Source organism: Orycteropus afer, unplaced genomic scaffold, assembly GCF_000298275.1.
Source record: "Orycteropus afer afer isolate SDZICR_OR568_19922 unplaced genomic scaffold, OryAfe1.0 scaffold00483, whole genome shotgun sequence".
Taxonomy (NCBI): Eukaryota; Metazoa; Chordata; class Mammalia; order Tubulidentata; family Orycteropodidae; genus Orycteropus; species Orycteropus afer.
In genome coordinates this window covers 194,648-207,837 of record NW_006922070.1, presented here as the reverse complement: position 1 = coordinate 207,837, position 13,190 = coordinate 194,648, and the positions used below count along the sequence as shown (strand labels likewise).

Sequence of the window (13,190 nt, the reverse complement as noted above, 5' to 3'; positions counted from 1 at the left end):
GAGTCGGCCCCGACTCATAGCGACCCCTCCTTGGGTTTCCGAGGCAGTATCACTACGGAAGTAGGATTGCCCAACCTTCCTTCTGTTAGCAGCCAAATATTTAGCCACTGTGCCACCAGGACTCCTTAGTCATCCAGTAAAACACTTAAATCTATGAGATAACTAGAGCCAATGGTATTTTCCATGAATTTTTATAGCTGACTCAGGTATGGGTTAATACTCTGAACTGGAACAGAAAATTATTGTTATTTCCATAGCTCAAAGCCACAAGAATTTTGGCACAATTATGGCCATTTAAGGGTAGAATTTTTTGCCTGACAGAGTTCAGTCTAGGGACTGAATTCTCATTTTATCTCTACATTCTTAAAGAATAATTCATCAATTCCAACTAAATCTAAATGAATCATATTTAATTTTTCAAACTATTTCTAACATTTTATATCTATAACAACAATATATTTTACCTTGTTCTCCAATGTTTTCCATGGACACTACAGAAACAGAAAAGAAAGATAATAGGTTATATGATGCTTATAGCAAACATAAAGCCTGACACAGACAAAAGGCATGTGAGAAGGTTAATAATTTGGTTCCCCATCAAACCAATATTTTAAAAATACTCAACTTAATTCAGAGGAGAGGTGGAGCACTGTATGGGGAAAGGGTGGATATGGGAGATTCTGGTGGTACATTCAGCCATGCCCCTAGTACGCACTTTAGCTCTGACCACAACTCAACAAAACAAAACCCTTTAAGCATACTCCTTGTGGGTTTTATTCCTCTGTCAATTGGCTTATAGGTTTTCCTTCCAACCACACAACTCAGATAAAAGGAATGTTCTCCAGGACACTACATTTCCAGAGACATTTATTGCCCTTTACAAATTGGCAACCACTTGGCTAGCTCTTCAGAAAGAATAAATTGTAGCATCCACATCACATGCTCTTCTCAAATTCCTGTAAGTATAAATTCTTATGCCAGATGATCTAATTGTTCCCTACTGTCCAAAGAGGTCATGTGCCTGAGGAATGATCATCCTAAGGGGTTATTGTAAATATTACAAGGAAGACAATAGGACCACAAGGAAACACTCTAGGCCAAGAAACTCTGGTAATGCAGACAGTGTTCCTACCTTTTGTGTTGTCTTATTTGTTTGGTTTCCCAATTGGTCTCCCTTCTTCTGAGGTGCCTCTGGGTAGACTCAAACTTCCAACCTTTAGGTTAACTGCTGAGTATGTTAACTGTTTGCATCACCTAGGAATTCCCAACTTTTTAAAGGGGTACAGTATTCGAGGCCTTAGTTCTGGAATATAATTTCACTTTCATAAGAACTGGAATCAGAGGATAATGTGAAAGATTTTTTAGGATTAGTTAATCCAACCAAACTTTTTCCCAAGAAAAAACATCATTTGAGGCATTTCTAGGGCCAGCAGGAGACCACAGTTTTAGAGAACAGCCCATTCCTTTAGTGTATGAAGAAATTAATCCTTACAGTGTACCAAAATGTGCCTCTCTCTAGCCTCTACCTGTGGTACCTAGGCTCTCAATATGTAGCAACAAACAGAAAATCTAAACGACAGACTTCAAATATTTAAAGTTATTGTATCCCTCTTTAATGTACTCTATTAGCTCAAATATTATGGTTTTGAGATTTCTCATTAACCCTGGTGTGGCTCCTTTAAGTGCTTCCTAGTTTCTCAATTCCCTTTAACATTTCTGGTCCCCAGAACTGGACAGGCAGGCACCGATGATCTTTGACTTACAGCTGGCCTGGTCCACAAGGTAGCTTGCAAATCACAGGCTAGCGAGTCAGAGTTCATTTTCTCACAAAACCCCTGATGTGGTTAGGAAAGACCAGAAGAAACTATTTGAAGTAAAGAAACTCTATCTTTGGTATCCGGCCCTTCCAATTTCCTTTCTGCAGTTCTCTGTACCTCTTTCAAAAGCTGGGAGTCCTTGCAAACAGTTAACTTGCTCAGCAGCTAACTTAAAGGTTGGAAGTTCCCCAAAAGCGCTCCAGAACTGACTACAACTCCTTCCTGGATCAAAATGTCCAATCTTTCAGTGGAGCTAACTTGAGGAAATAGAAACGCAACTTGATAGGATTTGTGCATTTGTGTATAAATGATCCTTAGTGACCAGTTTGGAGGTACCAGTGTTTTAAAGAAAAGGTATTTACTGACCCATGACTGGCTATCAGAATTGAAAACAGTAAAACAAAAATGACCTTTAAAAAAGTACATCTTTTTCCTTTAGTCACTATTATACTCTCTGGATATGCATTTGAAGACATCTTTCAAAATTTATTTTTGCCACTCACAGCTTGTGTTTCCGCAAACGTATTTCAAAACCCCCAGATGCGCTATTTCTTTTTTTTCAAATTAAACAAGTTATATACGGATACATGCTTATAGTAAATAATTCATACAGCATTTACAGAGTAATCGTGGAAGTCCAAAAATGGCTGTATGCATTCCAATTGAGCCTATTCAATTTTCTGTAAGTATAAAATCAGTTTCTAAAAACTGTGTCTACAAGAAGGAAAAAAAAAATAGTTTGGGTATTTATTTCCCTATACTAGTGAAACTAAGCTTATTTAAAAAATAAAATGATTGGTTTTCCTCTCGCTTCTGAGATCATTTTCCTATTGGTCAACTTTATTTATTGATTTATAGAAGCCTTTTATATATTCTGGACAGTAATTTCCTATCTGTTATATATATTGCAAATAAAATTATGCTTTACTATTTGCAAACGATTTAATGAGTACCAGCAAGATTTTGTAACTTGTCATTGAGTAAATAACAGTATCAAACCTTTCACATTAATCTATTTCACTTAGAGATACATGGATTATTCTAAGTTCTGCTCTATGAAAACTAGTAAATTACCATTCCATTAATCATGGTTACCCCATTAGTAGGTGAATGGTTCACCTTATAATTTCAGTTTAATGGAAGAGCTGTCAATTTGAAAGCTTCCTTTCTCTTTACCTAAAAACATATAGTAGATAATGTTATTTTCAATTACAAATATTTTTATTATTAATGACTGTTTGAAAAAAAGATTGCCATTTAGCCACAAAACCTTTTCTAACATATGTGTACATAAAGACATATTATCCAAATATACACGCATATTGGAAAAACGTTGATGGTAAGACAAATGTAATTTGACTATTGATTAGCATAGGAACTGAATTGTAATACCAAACATACTTATGATGGATCTTTTAAAAATAACTATTGGGTTTTAATGTGAATTAATTGTTATTCCAGTATTATTTAATCTGATTATTTGCTTCAAAGAATTTCAGTTTGTTCTATTTAAAAATTATGCTGATAGCTATTCTCCAACTGTATACTGATAGAAATTTCAAGTGGTTTATAACCATCTTCAGGAGCTCTGGTGGCGTAGTGCCTAAGGCATTTGACTGCTAACCAGAAGACTGGTGGTTCAAACCCACCAGCCACTCCTCGGAAGGAAGGTTGGGCAGTCTACTTCCATAGTTATACTGCCTCAAAAACCCAAGGAGAGCTCGCTATGAGTCGAGTATGACTCAACAGCAGTGAGTTTGGTTTTTGGTTTATAGCCATCTTCACATTTTCTTAAAACCAGCTACTGAGGTAAACTGATGCAATTTCTAATATTTAAGAAAGAAAACTGAGGCAAAGGAGCTTTACTCAAAGTCTATCCCATAAATTCTTCTCTCCAATTTTAAAGTTTCACGCATGTGCCATTGGGCTCTTCTGGATTGTGCTAAAATTAATAATTTCATTGAAACACATATCTGACACTGTGACATTTGCCTCTTAACTGTTTACTGTATAAATAGCACAGCTCATTTGAATCTCTTACTCCATGGCACCTCACAACAACAAAAGACGTGGAATACCAAAGCATGTGTGTGAGATATATTATTTATTTTGTGTGCCTACAAAACTTAAGGAAGAAATTATTTCTTTTACATATAAGCTTAAAATACTGTAGAATCTCAACTATTAATTTACAGACCAAAAAGAATCTTACCTGTATTACTCTCTAGTACATTTATCCAGAAGTAAAGAAAATTCCTCTCTAAAGAAAGGAGAATGGGGAAAAGACAAAATGGCTCATGTTCCTTTAAAAAGAAAAATGTCGAGGGTAATATTGGCTTCCACTGGTGCCAATCAACTTTGAGAACAAAAACGATTTATAAGTTTATAGGATTAGTTTTTTTGCCTTAATTTCAGTTCCCCCTTGGTATTTTACCTTTTTTACTATTTGTTAAAATTAAAAAGATAGATTAAAAAAGTAGATAAAACAGTAGAGCAAATGCTCTTGATAAAGACAGGCAAAGTTCAGTCCTATCTCTCTGCCAGTTGTTAAGAATGTCATAATAATAGTACTTAAGTCATTAGAGCTGTTGTGAAAATTAAAAAAGGTAGTATTTGTAATGTACTTAACACAGAGCCTGACACACAGTAAGTCCTCCACATATATGAACAATTACCTGATATTTAATTTTAGTAACAACCAAAACCAAAACACCAAACCCACTGCCATCAAGGTGATTCTGACTCATAGCTACCCTGTAGGGCAGGTAGAACTGCCACATAGGGTTTCCAAGGTTGTAAATCTTTGTGAAGCAAACTCCCACATCATTCTCCCACAGAGATACTGGTGGGTTCAAACTGTCAACCTTTCAGTTAGCACCTTTAACAACTGTGCCACCAGAACTCCTATAATTTTGGTAATACTAATTACAATATATAGTGTGAGTCAATCTGAAGCCAGAGTTCTAGCAGCCTCCAGGAAAATCTTTAACCAGAAACCTTTTAGTGTCAGTAGTGCTAACAGAACTTTTGTAATTCTAAACACTCCTTAGGGCTTTTATCTGCCCTCCAGTCTCAGCAGGTATCAAGGAACTTCCTCCGAACTCAGCACGCATCACAAAAGCCATCCGGATTCAGCACGTATCAGAGATTTGCGAGGCTCCCAAAAGTCTTCCCCATATCTGAGCCGCATCCTCCCTAGATAATATTTTCCTAAGTGAACTTTGGAGCTGGGGGGAGTTTCTTTACGCCCCCCAACATCTTAGATCACTGCCCTGAATCCCTTAGCAACAACCAATCACCTGTACCCCCTCGCCCCGGTGCTGCCCCTCCTCATATTGTTCTATAAATTGAAGAAGGAAACGGGGTACGGGGTCTTTTGCTTAAGCCACTGACCTGGCAAGGGCAAAGACCCTGACTTAAGTTAGCTAATAAACTGTCCTATTGCATTTGCATTGGTGTGGGTTGGCGTCTTCTTCTCTTCCGAAATTCTCCTTTACAGCCTGGGCACAACAATAGCATACAGGAAACGGGAATAAAAATAGAGAAAAACTACCAAGAGAAAGTAATATTTATATAGGGTTTTTTAAAATCTAAAAATAGTAACTTTACTTCTTTTTCTTCATTTAAAGAGGAAAACAATCTGCCCTTGGACAGCAAGTAGCATGAAAAATGAAGTCATGGACAATTAGGGAAAATTACTTTTAAAACATAACAAGGAACTAATAGTCTAATATTTACTGAACTCTTACAAATTATTAAAGACATAAACAAATAGTAAAATGGGCCATGAATGTCAATTTACAAAATAAATACAGTAATTCTTAAATATAAGATAACATGGCCAATCTCACTAATAAAGAAATGCATATAATAGAGACAAGTGAAATCCCCGAGACTCTGGTCCCTACTTACCCTTTAGGCTTGGAATGAACTTACTTCCATGGTTTAACATGCAGCTAAAAAGTAGACAGGCCTACAAGGTGAACAATTACACCAGGGAAGTACACTCCTGAGAATAATCAACCAAGGGAGATCAGAAAAGCAGCATTTGTACAGGGAAAAAGCTCAGAGGGCAGGAAAGAAGGACACAGGGAAAAGGTGACCACAGGGAGGAAGTGGGAAGACAGATGTTACATTATAGGGATTGCAGTTAATGTCACAAAACAAAATATGTATGAATTGTTGAATGGAAAACAAATTTGCTTTGTAAGCTTTCACTCAAATTACAATTTTTTTTTTTTGTAACGGCCATTCTTACAGGTCTGATAGAGACTGGTGGGATTTCTGAGACTGTGGCCCTTAGACATCATTTAGCCTGGAACTGAACTCAAAATAAAGAAAGAAACGCATACAAAGCAAATATTCTTTTGCACATTAGATTGGCAAACTTTTTTAAAAATCATAATACAGTGTTACGAGGGTAGAAGAAAATGAGTACTATTATATCTTAGTGGTACTTAAGGCAAGTGTTATAAAAGAAAATATGGCCATATTTATTCAAAATTTAAAAGAAAATATTCCCACTATTGGATCCTGAAATTCTACTCTGGGAATATATCCAAAAAGATACTATTATATATCAGCAAAATTACATATCTAAGAGTATTTATAGTAATATTGTTTGTAATAGCAATGAACTGGGGGCAAAATGTCTATTAACAGAAGAATGAGTAAATTCAGTGCGTTTAGTGAAGCAGATTACAAAATAGCATGTATCATTCTGTCGTTTTTTAAAAAAAATGTATTTATATAGATAATAACATATCTATTGTTATTGCTCTTGTTGGATGCCATTGAATGGGATCCAACTCACAGCGACCCCATGTACAACAGAATGAAACCCTGCCTGGTCCTGTGCCATCCTCACAATCCTTGCTATACTTGAGCCCATTGTTGTAGCCACTGTGTCAATCCATGTTATTGAGGATCTTCCCCTTTTTTGCTGACTCTCCACTTTATCAAGCATGATATCCTTCTCCAGGAACTGGTCCCTTCTGACAACATGACCAAAATAAGTGACATGAAGTCTGGCCATTCTTACTTCCAAGGAGCATTCTGGCTGCTCTTCTCCAGGACAGGTTTGTTCATTCTCTGGCAGTCCATAGTATTTTCAGTATTCTTCACCAACACCACAACTCAAAGGCATCAAGTCTTCTTCAGTCTTCCTTATTCACTGTCCAGCTTTCACATGCATAGGAAGAGACGGAAAATACTATGGTTTGGGTTAGGCGCACCTTAGTCTTCAAAGTGACATCTTTGCTCTTCAACATTTTAAAGAGGTCTTTTGCAGCAGATTTGCCCAGAGCAATACAATGTCTGATTTCTTGACTGCTGCTTCCATGGGTGTTGACTGTGACCCAAGTAAAATGAAATCCCTCACAACTTCAATCTTTTCTCCATTTATTGTGATGCTGCTTATTGGTCCTGCTGTGAGGATTTTCGTTTTCTTGAGAAAATGAAAATTTCCTTGAGATGTAATCCATACTGAAGACTGTAGTCTTTAATCTTCATCAGTAAGTGCTTCAAGTCATCTTCACTTTGAACAAGCAAGATTATGTCTTCTGTATATCACAGGTTGTTAATGAGTCTTCCTCCAAACTTAATGCCAAGTTCTTCTTTATACAGTCCAGCTTCTCAGATTATTTGCTCAGCATACAGATTGAATAAGTATGGTGGAAGGACACAACACTGATGCACAACGTTCCTGATTTGAAACCATGTAGTATCCCCTTGTTCTGTTTGAATGAAAGCCTCCTGGTCTATGCACAGGTTCCTCATGAGCACAACTAAGTGCTCTGGAATTCCCATTCTTCACAATGTTATCCATAATTTGTTATGATCCACACAGTCGAATGTTTTTGCATAGTCAATAAAACACAAATAAACATCTTTCTGGTATTCTTTGCTTTCAGCCAATATCCATCTGACATCAGCAATGATATCCCTCCTTCCATGTCCTCTTCTGAATCCAGCTTCTATTTCTGGAAATTCCCTGTCAATATACTGCTACAACTCTTTTTGAATTATCTTCAGCAAGATTTTACTTGAGTGTCATATTAATGATATTGTTTGATAATTTCCACATTCTGTGGGATCACCTTTCTTTGGAATGGGCACAAATATGGATCTCTTCCAGTCAGTTGACCATGTAGATAGATAGATGTCTTCCAAACTTCTTGGCACAGCCTAGTGAGTGAGTCCAGCATGGCATCTGTTTACTGAAATGTCAATAGATATTCTATTCCTGAAACCTTGTTTTTCACCAATTCCTTCAATGCATCTTTGACTCCTTCCTTCAACACTATTGGTTCTTGATCATATGCCACCTCCTGAAATAGTTGGGCATTGACCAATTCTCTTTGGTACAATGACTGCATATTCCTTCCATCTCCTTTTCAAGCTTCCTGCATCATTCAATATTTTGCCCATAGAATCTTTCAATATTGCAACTCGAGGACTGAATTTTTCCTTCAGTTCTTTCAGGTTGAAAAATGCTGAAGTTGTTCTTCCCTTTTGGTTTTCTAATTTCAGGTCTTTGCACATTTCATTAAAATACTTTATCTTCTCAGGCCACCCTGTGAAATCTTTTATTTTATCACTTGTTTCATTTACTTTAGCAACTCTCTATTCAAGAGCAAGTTTTAGAGTCTCTTCTAATAATCCATTTAGGTCTTTCCTTCCTTTCCTGTCTTTTAAATGACCTTTTGCCTTCTTCATGTTCTTGATGGCATCCCAGAAATCGTCTGGTTTTTGGTGGTTGGTATTCAATGCATCAATCTATTCTTCAGATGGTCTCTAAATTTACGTGAGATATAATTGAGGTCTTATTTTGGCTCTCATGGGCTTGTTTTAATTTTCTTCAGCTTAACTTGAACTTGCAAATGAGCAATTGATGATCTGTTCCACAGTCAGCTCTTGGCCTTGTTCTGACTGATGATATTGAGCTTCTCCATTGCTTCTTTCCACAGATGTAGTTGATTTGATTCCTATGTATTCCATCTGGTGTGGTCTATACATATAGTCACTGTTTATGTTGTTGAAGAAAGTTATTTGCAATATGTAAGTCATTGGTCTTGAAAAATTCTGTCATGCAGATTGTAGCAACATTTTTTTTTTTTTTCACCTAGGCTGTATTTTCTAAGTACTGAAGCTTCCTCTTTCTTTCCAACTTTTGCATTCCAATCACCAGGAATTATCAATACATCTTGATTGTATGCTTGCTCAATTTCAGACAACAGACGTTGGTAACAAAAAAAAAAGAAAGAAAAAACCTCCATTTCTTCATTTTGGCTATAGTGGTTGGTATGTAAATTTGAGTAATAGTACTATTAGATAGTCTTCCTTGTAGGCATATGGATATTATCCTATCACTGATAGCACTGTATTTCAGGACAGAATTTTTTTTTTTTTAATTTTGATTTCGGTGAAAGTTCAAGAGGAAATTAATTTTCTATTCAACAATTCATACATATTTTATTTCATGACATTGATTGTAATCCCCACAATATAACAGCTCTCTTCCCACTTCCTCTCTGTGGTTACCTTCACCCTGTATTCTTCTTTCCTATGCATTCTTAACCTCTGAGCTGTTTCCCTACACCAATGCTTCCCTTCTGATCTCCCTTGGTTTTTCTAAGGAGTGCATCTACCTGGTATAATTGTTCACTTTGTAGGCCTGTGTATTCTTTGGCTAGAAGCCACCAGAGTTAGTTCAATTCCAGGCCTGAAGGGTGAATACAGAGTCTTAAGCATTTCACCAGTCTCTATCAGACCAGTAAGCCTTGTCATTTTTATAATTTTGAGTTTTGTGCCACATTTGCTCCCATTCTATCCAGGATCTCCTATTTTGATCCCTTTCCGAGTGCTCAACCACTCGGTTGGCAGGATAGATCTTGAAATGTTCTATTTGATGATGAATGTAACACCATTGCTCTGTTTCATTCACAGCATGGTCAACCACTCGGAAAGGGATCAAAATAGGAGATCCTGGATAGAATGGGAGCAAATGTGGCACACAACTCAAAATTATAAAAATGATAGCCATCTAGTGATAGCCATCTAGTTATTCTGGTCTCAGGTCATGTAGGCTAAGGTTCCCATGGGCCACTAGTCCTTTGGACTAACTGTTTCCATGTGTCTTTGATTTTCTTCATTCTTCATTGCCCTGGACAAGAAGACACCAATTGTTGCATCTTAGATGGCCACTCAGAAACTTTTAGGATTCCAGTTGCTACTCACTAAAGTAGGATGTAGAACAATGTTTTTGTGTAGTAGGCTATGCCAATTGAGCTTGATGTCTGCTGGGACCATGGTCCTGATCCTTTGGGCCCAGCCATTTATTCCCTCAAGGTGTTTGGTTGTGACTAAAAATTTGTCATAACACTGACCCCTATTAGCTCTATTATATATATAGATACATGGACATTCTTATAGCACATACAAATACCTATGCAGAAATAATGTCTCCCAAATTTATGTACAGTCATGGGTATATTCCCTTTTGCCTACCTATACCTAACCATATATCAATGTTTTTTTATTACTGATAATGCAGTATTGTGCATGTAAAAGTGTTTACCTTTGTCATCTGTACCTCTTCATGTCTTCCTTTTCTTTAGTGTCACTGTGCTCATCACTGTTTTTGGTATATTGCCTTTCCCTTCATCCAAATCAATACTGTCTCTTACCTACTAAGCACTTCTCCCTACCCTTCCCTCCTATCCCTGACAGGATAGATCTTGAAATGTTCTATTTGATGATGAATGTAAGACCATTCCTCTTTTTCATTCACAGCATGGTAGACCATATAATTGTCTGATTCAAAATGGCCAATACTAGTCCATAGGCAATAGCCTAGGATATTGATCTTTATGCATTCCATTTCATTTTTGACAACTTTCAGTTTTCCTAGATTCATACTTCATACATTCTACATTCCAATTATTAATGGATGCTTGTGGCTGTTTTCTTTTTGAGTTGTGCCACATCAGCAAATGAAGGTCCAGAAAGCACCACTTTATCCATTCATTTTCATTAATCCACTTTGAGAAGGCAGCTATTTCTCGGTAGTATTTTGAGTGCCTTCCAACCTGAGTAGCTCATCTTTCTGTACCATATCAGACACTGTTTCATTGTTATTCATAAGGTTTTCAGTGCCCCCTTTTTTTTTTTTCCCCAGAAGTGGATGGCCCTGCCCTTCTTCCCAGTCTGTCTTAGTCTGGACACTCCACTGAAACCTGTCCACCACGGGTGATCCTGCTGGTATTTGAAATACCAGTGGCATAGCTTCCAGCCTCACAGCAACACCCAAGCCACCACAGTACAACAAACTGACAGATGAGTGGGAAGATATGTTATACAGGCACTGGAAGAATTGGGACCATATTATGAACTGAATTGTGTTCCCAAAAAACATGTGTTGAAGTCCTAACCCCTGTACCTATAAATTATGACCCTGTTTGGATTTAGGAGTTTTCTTTGTTCTGTGATTGAGGCCATACCAGAGTAGGGTATGTCCTAAATCCAATCTCTTGAAAGGTGTCTTATTAAAAGAACAGTATAGACACAGAGACATACACACAAAAAGGGAAAATAAATGTCAAATGATGCCAAGGAACACCAATAGCTACTGACAAGGAAGAATCTTCCTATAGAGGGACACCTTGAATTTTGACTTCTAGTCTCCAGAACAGTGAGATAATACATTCCTGTTCTTTAAAGCCACCCAATTGTGGTATTTTTGTTACAGCAATACTAGGTAACTAAGACAGACCATATAAAAAAATTATTTACAGTGGTTACCTCTGGGGATTGGGAATAGGAGGAAAAACGAATGGTTTACTTTTTCATATGCTTTTGTATTACTTGAATTTATTATGAGAAGCTACTACTTTTATAATTTTACAAAATCGATAGAAATGGTAATGTATTTGAATTATGGTGCTGGTGAAGAATACTGAATATACACCATGAACTGCCAGAAGAATGAACAAATCTGCTTTATAAGTACATCCAAAATATTCCTTAGAAACAAGGATTTCGACAGTTTGTCTCTCTTACTTGGGACATGTTATCAGGAGGGACCAATCCCTGGAGAACATCATGTTTAGTAAAGTAGAAAAAACAAAACCAAACCTATTGCCATTGAGTCAATTTTGATTCATAGTGACCCTGTAGGACAGAGTAGATCTGCTCCATAGGGTTTCCAAGACTGTAATCTTTACAAAAGCTGACTGTCACATCTTCCTTCCACTGAGTGGGAAGTGGGTTTAAAACTCTGTCCTTTTGGTTAGCAACTACTAGGCCACCAAAGAGACCCTCAACGAGAATGGAACACAATAACTCCAACAATGGGCTCAAGCATAGCAACAATTGTGAGGATAGTGTGGGACTAGGCAGTGTTTTGTTCTGTTTTACGTATAGGGTGGTTATGATTAGGAACTGACTCGACGACACCTAACAACACAACAGCATGGAGAAGGTTGGCTGAACTTGTTTTAGGCTTAGCCACACAGATATGGTAAATTATCACCACTAAAACACTAACCTCCCCTGAGTCGGACCATGCCAGACTTATCACTCTGCCCTTGCACAGAGCATTCTGCTGTACTAGTTTCAGGGGGAAAAAATAAATAAAATAAAGCTAAATTTAGAATAAAGGTAGACTTTACAGATGAAAATAAAAGTTAAATAATTGAAACTCTGATATCTTATAAGCTGTTTTCTAAAGCTGTGTCATTACAGAAACTTGTTCAGTATAAACAAAAGAGGTGGTACTCATTCTAAACACAGAGTAACAATGACACATTAAAAACTTCATTCTGGATGCAGCAGTTAGCTCATGTGAGATCTCTTAAAAGTGAGAAGATCCATTTAGGATGTGACACTATCTGTTTAACTTAATGAATAAAAACAATTACCAAAGAAGTCAGATGCAGTTTAATTTTAGGAACAGTACTATTGTTATTACACTACAATGTTTAAATACAGGAGCTCTGGTGGCATTTAAACATTGGCACATCTAGTGACTATCTGTTCTGGTTACCTAGTGCCTCTCTGACAAGAATGTATACCACAAATGGGATGGCTTGAACAAACAGTAGTTTATTCTCTTATAGTTTGTTGTTGTTGTTGTTAGGTGCCACAGAGTTGTTTCTGACTCATAGTGAGCTCATGCACAGCAGAACCAAATACCGACCTATCCCGTGCCAGCTCCATGATCCCTGCTATACTTGAGCCCATTGTCACAGCCACTGTGTCAATCCATCTCGTTGAAGGCCTTCCCCTCTTCTTTCATCGACCATCCACCTTACCAAGCATGACATCCTTCTCCAGGGAATGGTCCCTTCTGACAACATGACCAAAGTAGGTGAG

General features: G+C 37.2%; 1 protein-coding gene across 1 annotated transcript in view; it reads right to left on the bottom strand.

Moving 5' to 3' along the window:
• The window catches only part of ZDHHC2 (zinc finger DHHC-type palmitoyltransferase 2), a 152,503-nt gene that overhangs the window by 108,755 nt on the left and 30,558 nt on the right, over positions 1-13,190 (bottom strand). Inside the window, exon 2 of the mRNA XM_007954939.2 lies at positions 465-491. Coding sequence (XP_007953130.1) covers positions 465-491 — 27 coding nt within the window. The remainder of the gene's footprint in view (positions 1-464; positions 492-13,190) is intronic.